The sequence below is a fragment of the Labrus bergylta genome, chromosome 24, assembly GCF_963930695.1.
Source record: "Labrus bergylta chromosome 24, fLabBer1.1, whole genome shotgun sequence".
NCBI lineage: Eukaryota > Metazoa > Chordata > Actinopteri > Labriformes > Labridae > Labrus > Labrus bergylta.
The window spans coordinates 3,483,055-3,503,843 of NC_089218.1; the positions used below are offsets into that span (position 1 = coordinate 3,483,055).

A 20,789-nucleotide genomic window follows, 5' to 3' on the forward strand; every position below is an offset into this window, starting at 1 on the left:
TTTAATCTGAGATTTTATTTTGTTGTGGATTCAAAGTAACAACAATGTGACCTCTCCCCAAGTGTAGAGCAGCGTGTGTTCATAGTGAGGGACTTGCCTGAATTCAAATACACTAATGACAACATATCTGGAGTTTCATCTTCAAAGGCACACAAGTACACCGATCAAAATTTAAGATTTGGAAGTTTCTATTTTCTTATCGTTGATCTGTAGGTGCGTGATGGAGCCATGAACTGCCTCATAGAGATCTACCGTCACGTCGGAGAACGAGTGAGAATGGACCTCGGAAAGAAGGGTCTGCCTCAGTCACGGTGCGTTCACATGCTGTCTGTGAAAACAGCTTTTCCTCCTCCATTATTAACAAACTTTTAGAAATCTCTGCTAACATGAATCCTAATAGACTTGCTTTAGATTTTGGAGGAATGTTTAAATTCAGAAACTGTTTTAACGTCGTCAGGAATGTTGTTTGAGCTGTGAACAAGGACCGGTGGCTGATTTAAAGTGATGCATTTGTGTGTTGCTTTGAATCTGCTCTGAGCTTTTCTTGACTTCACGCTAAAACTAATCTTAGATTTTATTAGGTTCATATAAATACATTTCTACAGATCGACTGTGCGATGACTGTTGCACTTGTACTTTTGAGTTCCATGAGATGTCTCTTTGGCCTTTTTATCCTCTCTCTGTGGAAGCAGAAATCAGACACTTTTCTGTTTTATTGGAGAATGAGCTGCAGGCCTGAAGGCAGCCGGGATGTTTGTTTCCTGTTAAAAATAAATGTGCTGATTTTCTTCCCCTGTCTCCTCCTTCTCCGCCCAGGCTGAACGTCATCTTCAGTAAATTTGATGAAGTTCAAAGATCAGGGAACATGGTCCTGTCTCCGTTGTCAGGTAAGATCATGTCTACGAGTTCCTGACTCATGTTGCACATGTTGAACTTCGTTCTAGTTGTTTTGTTTTTGTCTGGTGTTGTAAGAAGTAAGACCCTCCAGGAACGCTCCACATGTGTTTGTTTATGCACCTCTAAGGCTGTCAACAGTTTAGCAGAGAAAACATTTAGTATGTCTTCACATCTAGGCAGCGACAGACAGAGCTTCCTACATTGAATCTATTTGATGAGTTTGCAGCAGGAAAACACTTCACAGATTGAGGGGGGTCTGAGAGACAGAAAATACGGATTTGAACTGTTTTAGGAGGCACAAGAAAGTGGTCGACACTGTGGATATGTTAGACAAAAAGAAGGGGAGCAGACACTTTGTGACTCTGCAAACAAAATCGAACAATGTATATGGCAAAATGAGGCCTTAAAATAAATGTTAGGTCTTGTGATACTTGTGACAAATTACACTTGGAACATTTTTTTGTATCCCTTTTGTTCTTCTGGGATTCACTTGGAGGCTTTAAATCTAATAATCAAAGAATGTGACGTTTGGAAAGTGAGTGAATATCTTCTCTATCCGTCTCTGAGCATGTTCAACAGTTTCCATCGGTCTGTTTCAGTCAGAACGCAACCTGAGCTGGTTTCTTTGTGCAGCCGTCTCACTTCAGGAACAGCACCTCTGCAGAAGAGACACAGAAAAAGCTGAAATGAAGCAGCAGGAAATAGTGCACCTGTGGAATATACACCAGGAGTGTGACTTTGGACAGGTTTCTCTTCAACTTATTGTCTCTCAGAGCAGATCTGACTGACCTGATCTACGTGGTCACTGGGCTCAGCTTTCATCTCAGGGGGCTTAAACATAACAAAGACAAGACCACCTTCCTTTGGGGAAATGACAGGAATGTGTCGCAGGGATAATCTGACATAAAGGGAGGAGCTTCACCGTGCAGCGTTAGTGTCGAGGCTTTTGTTTTGGTAACTTAATCACACCATCAGATGACAGCGCTGCTCTTAGGGAAAGTTTACAGACGCTCTGATCATCATGATTCATTTTCTGCACTAGAATTAATGAGAATCTTTATACACTTACATCCCCAGTGATACTGAATCTGTAGAAGACTTCTAGTTTTTAAAGATTTTCATGTGAAGCTGCAGCAGAATGTTTTTGTTTTTGCACAAGTATCAGCTAGATTCAAAGAAAATAGTCGCTTGCAGGTCAGTTGGCGTGATAATTAATGGGGCTTTGTTAAGATCACTGGACCGTTTCATGGAATAATTGTCGTCTACAGTAACAGAACTAGTTAACAAGCATTAGTGAACTCAGCCTCAGTGTGTTTAACATCCTCTGAGTTAAAAATGATCGGACAGTTTCGTAGAACAAGAGTACAAAATCAATTTCATCCATAAACAATACAGAAAGTAAAAAGAGAGAGTTAAAGAAAAGCTGAACGAACAATGCAAACAGGGGAAACAGACTCCGGCAGCTCAGGGAGGCGTCAGCTGTTGTCCTCATAGTCACGAGGGGAGTTTAGAGGGGAAGGGAGGAGACAGGACGGGCAGCCGTGCATCAGCAGGTCTGTTTCTCCTGCAGAAGATCCACAGAGGAGTCGAGTCCCTGCAGGTAAATTTATTTAAAGCTAAGGAACTGCAGAGTTCCCTGAGAGAAAGAGTTTCTGTCAGAGTGTGTACCGGTATTTGTTGTAAAACAGGTTTTTCCTGTCTGTCTTTGTGTTTAGAAACCTTGCTAATTGCGCTGGGATCATGGTTGTGTGCTGAAGCTCGGTGATGTGTGTAATCCCGATGTTCTGCTCTGTTGTTGTTCTTCATTTTAAAGTACAGTGTGCTCGATTACCTCTAAAACATTTAAACAATTTCAGCCATTCTCTCGGAAATGTTTGTTATTATTTGAAGAACATAACTGCTCTTGTCCTGATAGGGGAAGTTTTGTCCAGCATTTCTTTTATAGAGGAGTTGACTTTATTTTAAATGGCTTTTTATTGAATCGAAGATTGGGTGCTTGTTAATGACTTCAGATTCTAGTTTGAGCACGTTTCTGCACGTGGAGCTTATTAGAAACATGCAGAGGCTTTTTAGGTCGGGTACAATCACTTCTATCTGAACCACTTCTCTTGCCCGCTTCCATCACTGCAACACCTGTTGGTTTGACCTGATAACTGGTCTCATATCTGGCAAACCGAGGGGCGTCCAAAACGGCCGTGTCGGGGGGTGTCTTAAAAGCGCCTACCTTCTCTGGTCCAAACAAATCCAGAGCATTCAGGAGCAGAATCTAAAGTTAGAAGGAGGACATACTGGCTGCTGTATTGTTGTCAGAGAAGCCAGCACTTCAACATAGCATGTTTCCTTCATTTTCCAGAATATTTTGCCAATAACTGAACTCAAACGCTACACAATTTAATATTTTTGAACATCATAGTTTGATGTATATTCTTTGTAGAGCTGGCTGAGAGACACAGCCTCAGGAGGTCCTGCAGGGAGGAGTTGAGAGACGAGGACCGGTACTCGCTGCCAGCAGGACTCTGGTTGCACGGTTATAAACCTCCTGAATAATGAACACTGTGCAGGTTTCACTGAACGACAGGCCGCCATGGAGCCCCTCACAGCTCTTAAATACTCAAAAAAAGAAAATACTAATTTATTCAAGGAGACATTCTGGTCATGATCCACTTGTCTCCGGACAGAATAGCAAACACAAGACGCTACTCACAACAAAACAGGAATGCTCTTATCCACATACACTGAAGGAAACCAAACAGGAAGAGGTTTACTCCCAACAGGAAAACACACTGAGCCTAAAAACCAAAACATTTAAATATATAGACCCTCACTTATTATCACCGTGTCTCATTGTTAAGGCCAAAGAATGACGAAAAAATGACTGTGATCTAAAAACCCGTACTTACATCCAGATAATCAGTGAGTATGTTCTTCTTTTCTCTAGTTCTGGACTAAAACAGCTTTTATACACAAGGGGAGGAGCCGGCCGTCCCGTCCATGTAAACACGGCTCTGACAACAACACAGCCAGCAGGACTCGAGCTTCTCCCTCATTGTAGACAGTCATGACTCAGAGACACAGTTACACAGGATAGACTTGATTTATGATTTATTTATGTGGAACATGTCGCACATTCTTCCTTTAATTACAATCCTAAAAATGCAGAAGATAAACTCCCATTTTAATCAGAAATAAAAAGAAGAATCTGTGTGATGATGAGGCTGTTTTAGGGTTCTGCATGGCCTGATTTCTGTGACTTCTGAGAATGTTTTCTCAGTTTTGTTTTGTTTGCCAACTTTCTGTTTCTCCAGACTCAGAATACAAAGCCGCTCTTTACCAATGTTGCTTTTCTCCGTTGTAACTCCACACTCTGGCCTATGGATTTTCTCAGTTTGAATGCATGTTAATCGGGTGAGAAAGTTGTGAATGAAGCCTGATAATTCTGTGGGAACGTCCCTCCCACTGTTGTTCCATCTGGATGTTATGTGTAGGAGATGGGAGGGGTGTTTCCCGCCTCATTCACTCGGCGTAAATCTCCCTGTGTTCGCAGGTTACAGTTTACATTAGAGATTATTTTTTGATGCAGATGTTTTTCTTAACAGTGAGGGCTGAAAAGGTGAATAATATGAGCTGCAGGTTATAAACAAAAGTATAGTGGAGGTAGAGAAAGATTTAAAAGTGGGTGATTTGATCTTTTAACCTGCTGATTACCTGTCGTAAGCTTCTCCTCCTAAACCTCGGAGCTGCTCTCCCACGCTCCCTTGTGTCGTCCCCTCTTCAGTGACGCGACACCCCTGAACGCATCACCTCTCCCCGGGTCATTTGGTGAATTTGCACCAGGGGGATCAGCTGTCAGACTCCATCAGACTCAGGGATCACAAAGACTTTGAGACGCTGCCAGGAGGAAAACTTGTGACCCGGAGCTTTGTTTTTTTCACAGTAAACAAATTATATTATGTGATCAATTATAATCTGTCGTCATCATTCGTTATTTTCATACTTAAGTTGTCCGAGTCAGCGCTGTTTAGACTGTGCTCTGCTGCTTCTCCAATGACTAAAAAATCTGCTGTACAAACTGGAAGTTTGGAAAGTAATATGTGTTAGCATTAGCCAGGCTGTTGAAATGCATTATGGGAAATGTAGGATGTGTTGATCTTAGGAGTTTGAATCATTCTGCACTAAAGTTGTTCTATCCAGAGTTCTGCTGCTGGATGGTTTCTGAGTGTTTTTTTTTTTTTACATATTAAATAGCTGAAGTACTCTTTTAATGGTAATAATTCACTTATGTTAATTTTTTTATTCTTTTCATAAAATGAGGGTAGACTTTTAGGTAGGTGATGTGATTTCATGCATCTCCCAACATAAATTAAATCAAGGCTGCATTTTTCCCAGTCAGAAGGGTTATGAGCAGTTATGAGTTTATGGATTCATCAAACATGCCGCAGGTATTAGGAAGTCAAATTCACAAAAAATCAAATCTCTGTCTCCAATTTTCTTTGCTTAATCTTGTGCAGAAAAATGTTCTGGAATTGTATTTAATTTCCGTTCAGAGTTATTTATCTCTCACATGTTGAGGGCAGCTGTGACCTTGCTGTGATTGAAAACAATCGGCTGCTGCAGGCTGACATTAACAGTGACAGAGGAGCATCTTCCTCTGGAGGTGTCTCTCGTTATTCCTGCTCCTCCTCCTCATCTTCCTTCTCTCCTGAGTCATGCTAACACTATAGCTGTCACTCATCTCTGACTCCGCCTAGCAGCACTGCCTCCACACACAGCATCAGGGTTCGTCCCCTGACCGACCCATCCCTTCTCCTCTCATTGGTCCGCTCCTCCCCGCCTCTCCTTCATCACTGCTCTCTATCCCCTCCCTTCCTCTTCCTCCTTCCTGCTCCTGGCAGTGTGTATGTGCATGTGTGTGTGTGTATGTGTTTTTCTGAAGTGAACTAGAGGATGGAGAAGATCGAAGCACATGCTCCCTGACAGGGGAGGGAGGAGGCTAGCTGTTTGAGTCCCCTCCTTCCTCCCCTCTTGTCTCTCCTCAGCAGGAGGAAAAGATGTGAGGACCACAGAGCACCGGAGGACCACCTGACCGTCTGTCTCTCCGTCCGTCTGTGTGTGTGTGTGTGTGTGTGTCTGCCGACATGCTGAGGAAACTGGTCTGCAGGCGGATCTGCTCCTGTAAGCTGCTGCTGCTCTTGCTCTGGATGCAGGGAGGGTTTGAATGCATCCTATAGAGGAGATAAAGAGAGGAGGACGCAATCAGTGCAGGCAATGGGAGCTCAATGAGAGGAGAAGAAAAGGGGGAGGAGGGGGATGCCTGGTGTGACGATGGCTGTAAATCCAACAGGAATGTGTCTTGGGCGTCTTGAATGTAAACACAGCAGGATGGTTTCTTGGCCTGCTCACAGCTGGATTGATGTGTGAACAATGCATATTTTTGGAATCTAAATTGCTAATTGGTACGAGAAGTTTTCGCTCCATTTGATGCTTTAGCCTGCAGCTGAAAGAGGCTGTAATGATTGCAACATTATCCTGTCCATTAACTCCTGTGTTCTCTGAGGTATAATCACTGTTTTTGTCAATGGAATCGGTGGCTTTATAGAGAGCGATGTAAACGCTGTTTCTGGTTAAAGGATTTTATTCTCGAACAAAGAAGGTCTTTCTCCTTTGTGAAACCTGCCTCCAAGGATCTGCACCTAATAGTCTTTTAGACCACAAAATATGCCAAATAATGTAGAAGTTTAGAAATGGCAGAACTCCTTCAACCTGCAACAGATATCAGGTCCAATTTCAAATCATAAATTAAAAACTTTCCATGTAGATGAAAGTTGTTGTTGTTAAGCCGTTTGTATCAAAATTTATGTTTGACTTTTTCTAAAATAGTTTTCACATCAAAGAAGATAAAATGTCATAGAAACACAAAGGACACAGAACAATCCAGAGGGGTTTTCCTCTTGACCTAGTGGGCTCGGCACCACCCTGGTTTCTCCTCCTGAGCCTCAGGTGAAACGTGTGTGTGTGTCAGTCAAACTCACACACTGTCACCTTGTGTTGATATTGAAGGTGTTGCATTGTGCTTTATTTCTGCAAGGAGGAAAATCTGCAGCCTGGCGGCACATGACGGATGTGCTGGCTGAGTGCCCTGCCCCTGTGTGTGTGTGTGTGTGTGTGTGTGTGTGTGTGTGTGTGTGTGTGTGTGTGTGTGTGTGTGTGTGTGTGTGTGTGTGTGTGTGTGTGTGTGTGTGTGTGTGTGTGTGTGTGTGTGTGTGTGTGTGTGTGTGTGTGTGTGTGTGCATGTGTGTGTAAACTTTGAATAATGGAGGAGGATTGATTGCTCGTTGTGCAGATTCCTGTGCTGCGCCGGGGGACTCACCTGACGCTTTGGGGACGTTTCCACAGGACTGTACCTCATTGTTTATTTATTCAATGGAGCGTTTTAAATATGATAAAGAACCTTTTATGTATATTGGATAGGCAAGGGAACCAGTAGGAAATGAATATGTTGAAGGCTACAGAATATTTAGATGTATGTGCCCTGAAAACAGACAGAAGAGCAGATGTTGATGTAATGATCTAATAGGTCACTGAACTGAAATGCTTAACGACGTGGAGGCACCATGACTCAGAATTAAGGAAACTTTTCACCTGTTTTCTGACATTTTCAAGCAAGTGATTGTTGTTTTAATTGAGAAACTAACTGGCACAATTGAAAGATAAAGATCAATTTAGTTTTCAGCCCAAACTATGAGCGAAAGTCTTTGCATGGCAGCAGAGTCATTTCATCCTGCGCAGCCCTTGTTGTTGTTTTTTCATGAACTGTGATATAAAAGACAGAAGCAGCACATACAAGCTGGAAGTGGTTGTTTGTTCTGTTGCTTGCTAAATGAAATGAATTAATTTGATGATAGAAATCATTTGTGATCAACAACAATCCAATCAAACCAAGATCACCGATAGCTAACAGCTGTTATTAATGGATGCTTCTGTGTCCTCAGATGTGTTTTTTTTTGTCCTCCTGTGGTCGCTCTTGACGTCTTACTGAGAACACTGGACTCGTTGTTCATTTATTGCCAATGCTTTGAGTAACCCTCTCACTCCTCACACTCGTCACTGCATTTTGTTACCGAGGCAGGAATGCGAGCTATGTCCTCAGCGCAGGACTCCTCCGGCACGCTGCTCCACATTTCTGAGATGCTCAGCGCTGACATTTTCTTTGTTCTGTGCGTTTACTGAAGACTTGTTGTGCAGTGACTTGACCCCAACCCTCTGCCTCTCTGTTTTTTCTGCTCTTCCTCCTACAGACAAAAACCTTGAGGACGATGACTCAGCGGACGGTGGCCGCTCCTCATCCTCGTCCAAAGGAGCCTCGCTGTCCGGGAGGAAGGCAGTGAGCATGGGTTCATTCAGACGCCCCCCCTCCGCCTCCAGCACAAAGTCTGCAGGTCAGAGCTGATGATTACAAGCTAAATATATCAAAACCTGAACTTGTCTGTTTTTTTAAACTCGTCATCATTTTTTTCATTCATTTAATACATTTTAAATACTCTAAAGATAAAAACAAAAAGCAACGTGTGTAACAGTCGTCTGCAACACTTACGAAAATAATCAAAAGATATGTTTTTATCCTTTTTTTTTCTTTCTATTTAAGTTTTAAAATGTATTCTGGGTTTGTCTGACTGTTAAGCGTCATCATATGTTTTTGATTCCTCTGTCGTCCGCTGAATACAAATCCTGTGTTTTGCAGTGAATAAAGCATTACTGTGGCAGCAAAGGAAATACATGAAATATGGCAGACTTCTGGCATTTCCTTTTTGAATGATCAACAAGTAAAATGAAAGTTTCATGGAAAGTTTGTCAAACAATGTGTTTAGTTTTTACTGCCAGTTTTCTCCCTCTCTTATATTTTGATTGTTTTCAGAGAAATCGTATAAAGTGACATTTTTCTGGTTTTAACTTCTCACCCCGCTGCTGCCTGTAGGGAGGGATGGATCAGTTGCCGGAGCTGTGGATGAGGAAGATTTCATGCAGGCCTTTGAGGATGTTCCCACAGTGCAGGTACAGAGCCATCTTTATTCCACTTAATAAAGTCTTATATTGATGGGTTCAGATCTCCTAATTCTATCTGTATCTTCTCTTTTCCTCCTTCTTCATTCCTCTCCTCCATCAGATCTACTCTAATAGGGAGGTGGAGGAGGCCATGACGAAGATCCGAGACGTGCTGTCAGACGATAAGAGGGACTGGGAGCTCAGAGTGGCAGCTGTAAGACCACTTGACCCCGCTCTATTATCTCACAGTTTGGTGAATATTATGATGTGGATTGTTTGTTGTCTCTTTGCTCCTCCTCCAGCTGAAGAAGGTGAGATCGCTGCTCCTGGCCGGCGCGGCAGAGTTTGACTGCTTTCTTCAGCAGCTGCGGCTCCTGGAGGCGGCGTTCAAACTGTCCGCTAAGGACCTGCGCTCTCAGGTGGTGAGAGAGGCCTGCATCACCCTTGGGTAAGACTGCTGGAGGTTATAAAGAGTAACAGCAATGCACACTTTTGAATAAAGCTAAAGATGATGCTTGGATATGAAAGCACGCTCACATCTTCCTCCTGTTCTTAAGCTTGTGGTCGTGGTGGTTGACAGATTTATTTCTTCTCTCCTTTCTCCAGTTACCTGTCGTCAGTGCTCGGCAGTCGGTTCGATCACGCGGCGGAAGCCATCATGCCTATCCTCCTCAATCTGGTCCCCAACACTGCCAAAGTCATGGCCACCTCCGGCATGGCCGCCATCCGCCTCATCCTCAAAGTATGTGTCATCATTAATTACATCATGTCTCACATGATGAATCTTTTGGGTTGGTTTAGACGATGATGATCATTGAGAAACCAGAAGCTATCACATTTAAATTCTAGCAGCCATTTGCTCTCACCTTTCATTCAGGCTGCTTTAAAGCAATTCAGAAAAAAGTGTTTTTGTATCACTGTATCAAGTGTGAACGTATCACTGAAGAATCCAAGCAGTTTGTCTGAAAACATAATCATTTCCGGGTAGATTAAAATTATGTGAGCAGGTTTTGACTCTCGTTTCTGTTTTTATTTTCTTTGCAGCACACACACTTCCCACGTCTCATCCCCATCATGACCAGCAGCTGTACCTCCAAATCTGTGGCTGTGAGAAGGTGACAGAGACACATGTTGAATTTGATTTTATCATGAATTTATCCTGATATAATATATTTGGTGCAAAGACAGATTTTAAAATAACAAACGCACAAACTTAGTACGTAGAATAGTATTTATTGTTCCTCTTTGATCTGATCTCACTTTATATTTACATGTGTTTGCTCTCCTCTGCAGACGCTGCTACGAGTTCTTGGACCTGATGCTGCAGGAGTGGCAGACGAGCTCTTTAGAGAGGTGAGGAATCGACCTGAATCTTTCTGAAAATGTTTTATTTCTATATCCATGAACCAGATGGTTCTTCAAGTTACCCCAAACACAATCAGAAGACATTCTGACACAAACAATGAAGTGAGAACGGCTTCATTTGCTTGTGAATGACTTTTAAGTACTGCACGCCACCTCGTCGTGAAATGTGAGACCGGCCGAGTCAAGGGCCATCTCAGCAGTTTCCATGGCGATGCCAGGGGGGATCTCTGTCTGCCTCCAAAAGCCTCATTGTGTTTCTGCCTCGCTGCTTCCGCCACTAGGGAGAAACCCGAGCTGACCCCCCCATACCAGGGGAGCTCTCTGGTTCTCATCGATCAGTCAGTGTGTGTGTGTGTGCGTCTGCGTGTGTGTGTGTGTGTGTGACAGAGAGAGAGGTACTGATTCTGTTTCCTTACACTAACCAGGTAAAAATCAGACTTGGCTTGGTGAAAAAAAGCTTTAATAAGCTTCATGTTATAATAGAAATCAAGTCTATCCTCTGAAAATAACTCTATGAGTCATGACTGTCTACAATGGGTGTAACACCCGAGTCCCACTGTCTGTGATGTTTTCAGAGTCCTATCTTCAGTTTGTTTACATCGTCAGGACGGCCGGCTGACTCCTCCCCTTGAGTATAAAAGTTGTTTAATTGAGGGCCTAGAGAAAAGAAGAATAACATACTGTACTCACTGCTTAACTGTGTTTCTAGATCACGCTCATTTCAGGTAAATTTACATGCAGTGTGAAGATACCAGCATAATAAAGATCGCTAGCATTAGCATGCTAACACAACAATGCAGCACAAGTTGTTTTGGTTTCATGCTGGTGCTCAAGGGCGACATCAGCTGGATCAAAAAATTGCATATAAAGCCTTTAAATACTTGTTTTGTCTTCTTATCCCCGCTCACAGACATGGAACAGTTTTAATGGAGACTATAAAGAAAGGGGTCCATGATGCAGACGCCGAAGCTCGCTCTGTGGCCCGGAAGTAAGTCACACCGATCAGGTGTAAAACCTGATCCACTAGAGAAAAACAAACCAATGATATATCTCAACTGTTTGTGGCTTTGATGTGACCAAATCTCCTCATGGTCTCAGGTGTTACTGGAGTTTCCACGGTCACTTCCGTCGGGAGGCAGAGCAGCTGTTCCAGGGCCTGGAGTCATCCTATCAGAAAGCTCTTCAGGCTCACATGAGGAGCGGGGACAGTCTGATGTCCCTTCCCGCCTCCGACCGCTCCTCCTCGTCCTCTCAGGAGAGCCTCAAGTGAGAAACTGGCTGATTGATCGGTTTATTGATTAACTGGGAAAGATTACACCGTCAAAGACAGCGACATGCAGTCAAAGGGGTTCAGTTTTCAGTCACAGTATTTGACAGCAGAGGGAGGGATTTATTAGCAACAAGCTCTTACTTTCATGAAAGTAGAAGATTATGGTCCCTATATCTAAAGGTATTGACAAGTTGTTGTTGTTGTTTACATGAGGTTCTGTTTCAAAGAATTGTTTGACTTTTTCTTCCTGTCTCCACAGTCGACCCCCGCCTGGAAAAAGCAGCTTTGGGAGCGGCTCGACAAGATGTGAGGAGATGACACCCTGCTCTTTATTTCATTACAATCACGCTGCAAAAATAAACATGCTGTGTTTGTTCAGTCAAATGAATAGAATATTTAAAACAACAAACACGATAAGAAATAGAAGATAGTGTTAAAACATGTAATATAGGAAGAGATTAAAATAATTCTTTGCTGCTGCAGCTGTTTGATGTTTGTCCCGTTTCCATCCCCTGTTTCTGCAGCCAAAGCCGCCCACACCAGGCCGCCCGCTGCAGCCTCCTCCCCGGGCTCCCTCCAGCGCTCTCGCAGCGATGTGGACGTCAACGCAGCAGCCACTGCCACTGCCCGCACCAGGATGCCCGCGGTGCCCTCGGCCGTGACATCATCTCCCTTCAGCTCCGCCTCTGCCCTCCCACCTGGGTCCTACGCTTCACTGGGTAAGCTTTACGTTTAGAGTAAAGGTTGCTCAGGATGTTTGATGATCTTATCATGCAAGGATGTTGGAGTCTTTGAAGTTCAACACTCTAGACGCACTTTCTTGTCACAAAGTAATCAAATATTTCTTCTAAACATATTGATTGAACAGAAATCCAAACTCCGATCTCAATCCTCCCCGCCCTCCCTCTTTGTCAAACATTTTTCAATCTTAACCTCTTGACCCTGACCCTTGTTGTGTCCCCTCTGGCCCCTGCCCACCTGTCAGACGGCTCGTGTTCTGTTAACGCAGACGGTAAGCTGTGTGTGTGTTTCCGTATGTGGACAGGGGAGTGATGCTCCTCCAAGCCCCCTCGGTGTGTCTTTATCCCCCATCAGTACTCTGTGATGCCGATCATCTGTGATGGAACTGTCTATGCATGGACTGTCTACGCATGGTGTACTGTACCTTTTCTACTGCACTTAGAATCAGTCGGTGTCATGTCAGGTAAAAATGAAGAAATAAGAGTTCAGGTGAGAAGCTGAAGGACACTGACTGAAGTATTTCTCAGAGTTTTCTTTGCATCATGCTTCTCAACACAGAAACACGAGAGGTGCCTGAAACCTATAAACCAGACTCTGCATGGTGCAAATGAAACATGACCATGTTCCTGTTAAACTGTCCTGAGTGTTTGTTTAAACCTGCCACACCAGAATCCATTTACAAGAACACTCATTTTAATACAGCAGTAGTTTTACATCGCAGAACACGGGGGTTTCTGTTCTAATCTGCTGTGGTCAGTTTGTTAGTTTTATATGGTAACTCAGATCCGATGCACAGTTTACGTAACACAGCAAAACACTTGAGCCGCAGCCGTTGTAAAGCAACTTTCTTTGTTCTTCGAGGTAAAATAACTGATTCTGTTAATGAAATCTGGTGTTTGTAGAGAGAGCTGTTTGTGGTTAAAAAAGTCTTCTTCCTTTGAAACTAAAAGGTCTCTCTCTGCAGGGATCCTTTCTGTAAGGTCGCCACACACTTAGAATAACAACCTGAACCTGTCAGTGACAATAAACAACAACTGTGGATGACTGTGATCAAAGATTCCATCACAGACATCAGAGAGCTTTCACAGCTGCCTTTTGAAACGGTCTACTGGAGCATTTCTAAATCTATCTTTATCTCAGGGCGTCAGTTTAATGTGTTTAAGATAATGGATTGTCTTTTTACCTCCACTTAATCTGTAGCGGAGACCGACCGAACACGAGTCTGGTGGAATTTCAGCTTTAGTGTCTTAGGTTGTTTCGTTCTAGATGATGAGAGGATTGAACGACTCCAGACTGGAGCTTTTTTTGTTTTGTTTCAATGAACTTTTTTAAATAAATGAAACTTAGGAGCAAATGACTTGTGTTCTCTCTGTCTTACATCCTCCACTTTTCCCTGTCTCATATTATGTTTCATGTTTCCCTGTTTCTGCATGACAGGAAAATGTAGAAAATGTCAACTTTGTTCCAGCCTTTATGGGAGTATAAAGATGCTGAATATTTGATGTTTTTCTGTTCTTCTGTCCGGTCTCTCCCTCCAGGTCGAGTGCGAACCAGGAGAACGAGTTCAGGGAAAGGTCCGTGTGTGACGGACAGCCGGGGAAGGAGTCGAGGGAAAGTCGTGTCACAGTCTCAGCGTGAGCAGCTACTTCTTCTTCTTCTCACTTCGTTTTGTTTGTTTGTGCATGTCCTATTTCATGTAAAGTATATTTACTAAATTCATTTATATATTCTCTTTTATTTTTACACCCCAGATATTGTTTCAGGAAGTTATTAAACTGATGAATCGTGTTAACGTTAGTCCTTGTGTGTTTCAGCGGGCAGTAGGTCTGGATCTCCCGGCCGCCTGCTGAGCTCCACATACGGTCGTCTCCCCCGACCATCCATGGGCACCGCCTCAACGGCCACGGCCATCAGCTCCTCCACTAGCCTGACCGACAAGAGCCGGCCCCGAGGACACCGTAGCCAGGGCTGCAGCCGAGAGACCAGCCCCAGCCGATCAGGAACAGGTAAGAGTGTCGGACCACCAAGCTAGAAAAAGACTTAAAAATAAAAAAAATCTGAATTTAACAAAGTCAGGATAAATAATATTTTTGGAGGCTCACCTCTGCTGAAATTATTGCAAGAGGAACATTTAAACAGAAGTCTAGATTTAAAACTGAACTAAATGTTGTCACAGGCTTGAGGTCTGAAACCAACAGGTTTAAATAGTAGAGTAAGAGTTGCTGTTAAAAGAGAGTTTTGAACAGATTTGCATGCACACCCCACCAAACAACAACTCCTGTCCCTGCCTCTCCTCCTCACACTAATCCTGTATTTCCCTGTATTTCCCTCAGTCTGACTCCTCTTTCTCTCCTGCCTCACTAACCGTCTCTGCAGACCTCCAGGTGTGTCCATGTCTGGCTGAATGTGCTACAAGCTAAACTCTCCCTCCTGCGCTGCTGTCTGTCTCTCTGTCTGTCTCTCTGCCTCGCTCCTCTAGCCCGCAGCAGAATCCCCCGTCCGAGCATGAGTCAGGGCTGCAGCCGCGAAACCAGTCGCGAGAGCAGCCGTGACACCAGCCCCGCCAGGGGTTTTTCCCCCCTGGGTGAGTAAAGTCCTAAAATCCCCAGAAAACCTCCTCTCTGTCAGATCAGTAGGAACAGAAGAGAGGAAAGGGGAGTAAACACTAAGACGGTGAAGTTTGATAAGTCTACAGCATTTACATAAATAAGTCGACCTCTTGTTATAAGACACTTTTTGTATCCTCTCTTCTCTTTTATCCTGCACACCTGTCTACATGTATCTGTTCCCTGTCTTACTCTTTGCATGCTCTTTATTTAGACCTACAGATTCTACTCTACTAATCTACAAATGAACTATGTGCAAAGAGCAGAAGCAGAGAAACTTATTTTCTGATGGTCGTAAAGATAGTTGAAGATTGCACTGTTTTCTCCTGCTCATCTCTAACTTTACGTCCTCCTCCAGCGACCCGTCGGCACTCCCGTTCAACCAGCACCCTGTCCTCTGCAGAGTGCTACTCAGGTGACCAGAGAGGTCCTCTCAGGGAGCAGCTGTACTCAGTCAGCCAGATAAAATATCAAATTCAACTTATTTAACTCCACATTTTTGTTTCTGAATCACAAGTGGATGTAGGATTTTCCTTAAGATTTATATTGAATTATCTGGCTGATTGATTTAACCTGCTCAGGGAAATCTCTCCCTGCATGAAGTCCACCTCTCGGCTCAGAGAGGGAAACTATCAGCAGCCAAATCTGTTTCATGTTTTTTGATCCATTAGAGTGGTGGTGCTGCAACACAGGCACAACCTGGTGTTGTTAGTTTCCCACTTTGTTTTGTGAAAAAAATAATGAAGCTTCATCTACCCACAGGGGTCGCTACTGGGCATCAACATTGTCTAAGCAATTATAGAAATACTATCTATGTGCTCTGATGTTAAACGGTAAAGTGTGCTAGAATAAGCTACGTGGCTTCAGTGGTAATATAGTGTGAATTTAAATGTTTTGAACTTTTCTTTTGCAGCTTCATCAAGTTTATTCTGTTGCAGTTTGATCGACTTGTGTCCTTTTTTACTGCTTGACATCTTTATATACCATTGTGATGTGTTTGCATCTTGTATTTAAATATTATTCTGGCTGCTTTCTGCATTGATTTGTTACATCCTCATTCACAGAACATTGCAGCTTCTTTGTCCACGGGTAAAAGCCAACATAAGGTTCACCCTCGTTTTATCTGCTTGGTAATTAGGTTCAAAAGGGAATTCTCATACCTCTAAAAAGGGGATACATTTGAATGGATTCATATTTGAAATCCTTGGGGGCAAATCAGCCTATTTCCTTATTTTCAAAGCCACCAGACTTCATAGTAGAGGTGGGCGATATGGGACAAATATCATATCACAATTTTTTGGGGGCAAAATCACGATCAGGATTTTATCAGGATTTTTTTCATACTGATCTTTAGACAAATTTGTAAGTTACTGACCAGTTCAACCAAACTCATTTCCCTGTATAAAGTTTTTAAATGCACAAAAACTGTGCTGACAAGTTTAGTCTATTTGAAAAACATCTTTGTAGGAGGTCTGGAGGTCTTTCACCCAGAACATCTTTAGCAACAGAAATGTCTTTCCCTCAATTTGATCAATATTTATGCACAATTTTAAGGTTTTCCTTACCACTTTGAAATGATGATTTAGTTATGTATCCTCTTTTTATGTTCTTCAGGAACATTTTCACGCAGTGATGCATTCATTTAAAAACATGTAGACTTCGAGTTCTTGTGTTTCTGTTCTATTATAGCCCTGCAGAGTTCCTACAGCTGGAGCTTCATACAGGCTCTGCAGCCTTTGTTTATAGGATGTTTTTTTATGACATGATTGGATTAACTTTAGTTTGGTTTATACAGTATATAATCAAACATAATACAGAATGTGTTCATTCTGTGACACTTGATCAAAGTATGTTTTACTGAAAGAAGAGTATTATTTATACAGGGGGCGGGACATCGTTGATTGACAGACAGACAGTCACCATGGTTACTCACTCTCACCTGCCTGCTGCACACATCGTGTAACGTCGTTTAGCCTAATCCCTTTAAATTCAGTAATCACAACAGGTGAGCTTCGAGTGGAGAAGCTTGATAGTAACTTTTCAAAACCGAGCGAGAGCAGAAAACAATGAGAGCAACATTTTAAACACCGGGTTATATCTCTCATCACTTAGGCTACTGTCTGAGCTCCTCTCTGTCTGACTCTCTGCAGACTGTTAACGTCTTTCCAGCTCGTATAACGGTTTCTTGTCGCTGTCCGAGATGTAAACGTAACTGCAAACTATGCAGATAAGTTAACTGATGCTCACGCTGTGTCGGTTTGGAAAAATATCAGAACAGTTGCATATAACCGGGATGGAGTTTTTTTTGCGGACTTTACTTTTAAGTTTCGTTTTCGTTTTCACCGCGGCGGAGCAGAAGGGGAGGGGGAGACGCGTCTGTGTCGGAGCATAAACTGCAGCATGATAGAATAAACACATTAGCCCGGTTCTACGATCTCCCTGCCTTGGCAGATCGTCAGCAAGATAAAATCCTTCACGATCTAAGATCGTTATATTGCCCACCACTACTTCATAGATAAAATCAGTAAGTTCACTGCAGTTTTACAATAAAAAAAACAACCTTCTATCTAATGTAATTTTAGCAGATGCACTACGATTGGGCACATTTGCTCCCAAGGACAACCTTGCAGCCCTTACAGCCTTTTCACTTCATCCAGGCTTTTAATTTTTTAAAGTCCATCCTAAGTGCCTGCTACCAACGTGCAGCTTCACTCCTGCACAGAGGACTATTAATCCCATGTTCATCCTGCTTATACAATCCTCTCAACATGCTAAAACATATTTTTCTTTTGTTTTTTTAGACCGTCTGTCCCATCAGGCTCGCATCTCTGCCTCCGTCAACGCCATGAGGATCCTGGACACCGGCACTGACGTGGAGGCTGCTGTGGCTGACGCTCTGGTAAGGAGGGAGGCGAGGATATTTTTTACCCTTGTGAAAAATAAAGCTGGTTTTCTTGTAAAGAACAGTGCAAATTGAAAAAATCAAAGTGGCTCAAAGTCTGTTAAAATGTTGTGTTTTTCTTAAACCCACAGTGAGTGTTTTTAGAAATGAAACTATATGTACACGCAGAGTTTGAAAGATGTTTTCAATAAGATCCATCACTTGAGCTGACAGTCAGTGACAGGAGGACAGGAGAACATGGATTAACAAGTTGTTTGGGCTTTTATGGAAATAGTTAACGATAGGAAAAACCTAGAATAACAGCAGAGCTTATGCTGTAAAGAGAGCATGTTGATGTTAGAGCGCCCGCAGTTCTTCATTAATCCCCTCTGTCTTCTTTTATCCGTCATTTTGTTCACTTCAGCTCTTAGGAGACTCGAGGAGTAAGGTACAAAGAAATCTCGTCTGAGTTCAAGTTTTCTGTAACTGCATGAAGAGCATGAACGTTTAACTCTGATTTTAATTTTCAAAACATGGAAGAGTGAGCAGGCTTTGATTTCATTGAGGAAACTAAGACAGAAGTGTTTCCTGTTTTATACTTTTTAACTTTTGATTTTCTGTTGAGGATAATGTTTCTCAACACAATAACTGCTGACATTATCCCGTGCACTAGAGCTGTGCATGTGTGTGTGTGCATGTGTGAAATTACCTCATCACATCATTGGACACCTGCATGTCTCTTCCTCTGTAGCTGCATGCTAGATCCTTTCAGAGCTCTAGATGTAGAATGTGATCACTTTAGTTTTTATACTTTAAACATTTCTCCTTCTGCTCAGCGGAGGCCAGTGAGGCGGCGTTTCGAGTCTCCAGGAATGTACTCGGACGATGATGCCAACAGTGACGCCTCCAGCGCCTGCTCTGAACGCTCGTACAGCTCACGCAACGGCGGTATGGCGCCACACTACCTGCGTCAGACAGAGGATGTGGCGGAGGTCCTGAACCACTGCGCCAGCGCCAACTGGTCTGAGAGGAAGGAGGGACTGCTGGGGCTGCAGAACCTGCTCAAGAGCCAGAGGATGCTCAGGTGTGTGTGAGGAGCTGGGTGTTTTTCTGCTTCCTAGTTTTTATTTCAAAAGGTTCTTCAGACAGCTACCAAAAGCAAAGTCGTACATCTTTCTTTGAACTAACCGATATTTCTGCTCGTTCTCTCTGTCAGTCGCGTGGAGCTGAAGAGACTTTGTGAGATCTTCACCAGGATGTTTGCAGATCCTCACAGCAAGGTGAGCTGAGCCTCTGAAACACACACAGCATGATTCAAACACTGCAGCGTTTTCACCACCAGCACAGATCACTGGGCAGCAGCCTCATGCAGATAAACTGTCTCTGCACATTGAGATAAACTCCAAAACAGGTCTGAGCAGTTGTTTCTCCTGAAAGCATGATTTCTGTTGAGGATGATTCAAACCTCAGAGCTGCAGTTTCATCACAGTCACATTTATTCAACTGTTAGGATCGTGGCAGAGTTTCACTGAAGCAGGTGGTAAAAAATAAGTTCCTGCCCAGATTCTTTGTTTCATGTTAGCACTAATTAAATAACTGAAGGACAAACTAACAGAGTGTTTCTTTGTTGCATGCCTCCTCGCTGCTCACGGCGGACTCTTAACAAACACCAGAGAGTAAGTGTTTACTCACCTTACTCACCTCCGTCCACTAAACTTCACACTGCAGGTGCAAACTGACAACATACATGTGGAGGAATATGAAGAGCATGTTTTCTCTCTCAGGTGTTCAGCATGTTCCTGGAGACTCTGGTGGACTTCATCATACTGCACCGGGAGGACTTGCAGGACTGGCTTTTCGTCCTGCTCACTCAGCTGCTGAAGAAAATGGGGGCCGACCTGCTGGGCTCCGTCCAGGCGAAAGTCCAGAAGGCTCTGGACGTCACGAGGTCGGTAGAGGAGCTAAAATATGAAAAACTTCAAAATATGTTTCAAGACATCTGCTTGTATTTTGGTCCTGTCTAACATTTGGACAGGGCACATCTCTGATGAAGTCTGTTAATTAAGTAATCTGTTCTTTTAATTGAAATAGTTCAGGACATAAAACAAGCTGTCCAACATGCTACATTTTTTATTTTAAAAATGTGGTTTACTTAAGGCCTGTGTCTCGAAATGACGGGATGCATGAAATACCGAGAGCTCAACATTGATCTGCAAAAGAGGAAAATAATACTTGTGTTTTATAAAGAGCAAAAATACAAATCAGAGGGTTTAAAAGTATGAAGAGTCGTCAGATACTTCTTTCAAACTTGCAATAAACTCATGAAAAACTACTGATATTCTCAGAGATGTGTGAACACAAACGGCTGAATGTTTCTCTCTTCACTCAGAGTTTCTCCTCCAGCCTCCTCGTATTTATTCTGCAGAAAGTCAGAGTGAGCTGATGTGAGAACGCAGCAGGATACAATCAGGAGAATTCACCTCCAGCGAGTGGGAGGGGGTGGTGACGGTTATTCTCTGATGATCGAGATATTTTCAGTTCATGTGGAAACGGCTAAAGTCAAACTCTGACCTGCAGAGTGAAAGCTTCTCTACTTTGTCTTGAAACAAGAAAACCTACAGTAGCAGTTTATAATTTCTGAGTTTATAAAAACACTTATAAATGTGGATAAATATGACGGTTAGAGATTAAAATATAGTGTTGGCTATGACACTTTTTGTCAACAGAATGATTTCATATTTTTCTATTTCTCTGATATTTCTGCAGAGAGTCTTTCCCGTACGAGCAGCAGTTCAACATCCTGATGCGTTTCATCGTGGATCAGACGCAGACGCCCAACCTGAAGGTGAAGGTGGCCATCCTGCGCTACATAGAGGCACTCGCCCGTCTGATGGACCCGGCTGACTTCGTCAACTCCAGTGAGACGCGCCTCGCTGTCTCACGCATCATCACCTGGACCACCGAGCCCAAGAGCTCTGACGTCCGCAAG

At 43.1% G+C, this 20,789-nt stretch overlaps 1 protein-coding gene across 1 annotated transcript in view; it reads left to right on the forward strand.

Annotated features, from left to right (window-relative positions):
* LOC109994757 (CLIP-associating protein 1-A) overlaps positions 1–20,789 on the forward strand; it is a 36,688-nt gene that overhangs the window by 5,653 nt on the left and 10,246 nt on the right. The window contains exons 7-30 of the mRNA XM_065951899.1: positions 214–311; positions 817–887; positions 8,193–8,333; positions 8,870–8,946; positions 9,059–9,151; positions 9,240–9,385; positions 9,544–9,679; positions 9,982–10,052; positions 10,231–10,290; positions 11,213–11,290; positions 11,401–11,568; positions 11,832–11,878; positions 12,097–12,291; positions 12,558–12,584; positions 13,852–13,947; positions 14,128–14,319; positions 14,793–14,897; positions 15,278–15,334; positions 17,721–17,818; positions 18,225–18,248; positions 18,637–18,884; positions 19,017–19,080; positions 19,585–19,748; positions 20,567–20,789. Of these exons, the coding sequence (XP_065807971.1) occupies positions 214–311; positions 817–887; positions 8,193–8,333; positions 8,870–8,946; positions 9,059–9,151; positions 9,240–9,385; positions 9,544–9,679; positions 9,982–10,052; positions 10,231–10,290; positions 11,213–11,290; positions 11,401–11,568; positions 11,832–11,878; positions 12,097–12,291; positions 12,558–12,584; positions 13,852–13,947; positions 14,128–14,319; positions 14,793–14,897; positions 15,278–15,334; positions 17,721–17,818; positions 18,225–18,248; positions 18,637–18,884; positions 19,017–19,080; positions 19,585–19,748; positions 20,567–20,789 (2,679 nt within the window). The remainder of the gene's footprint in view (positions 1–213; positions 312–816; positions 888–8,192; positions 8,334–8,869; positions 8,947–9,058; positions 9,152–9,239; positions 9,386–9,543; positions 9,680–9,981; positions 10,053–10,230; positions 10,291–11,212; positions 11,291–11,400; positions 11,569–11,831; positions 11,879–12,096; positions 12,292–12,557; positions 12,585–13,851; positions 13,948–14,127; positions 14,320–14,792; positions 14,898–15,277; positions 15,335–17,720; positions 17,819–18,224; positions 18,249–18,636; positions 18,885–19,016; positions 19,081–19,584; positions 19,749–20,566) is intronic.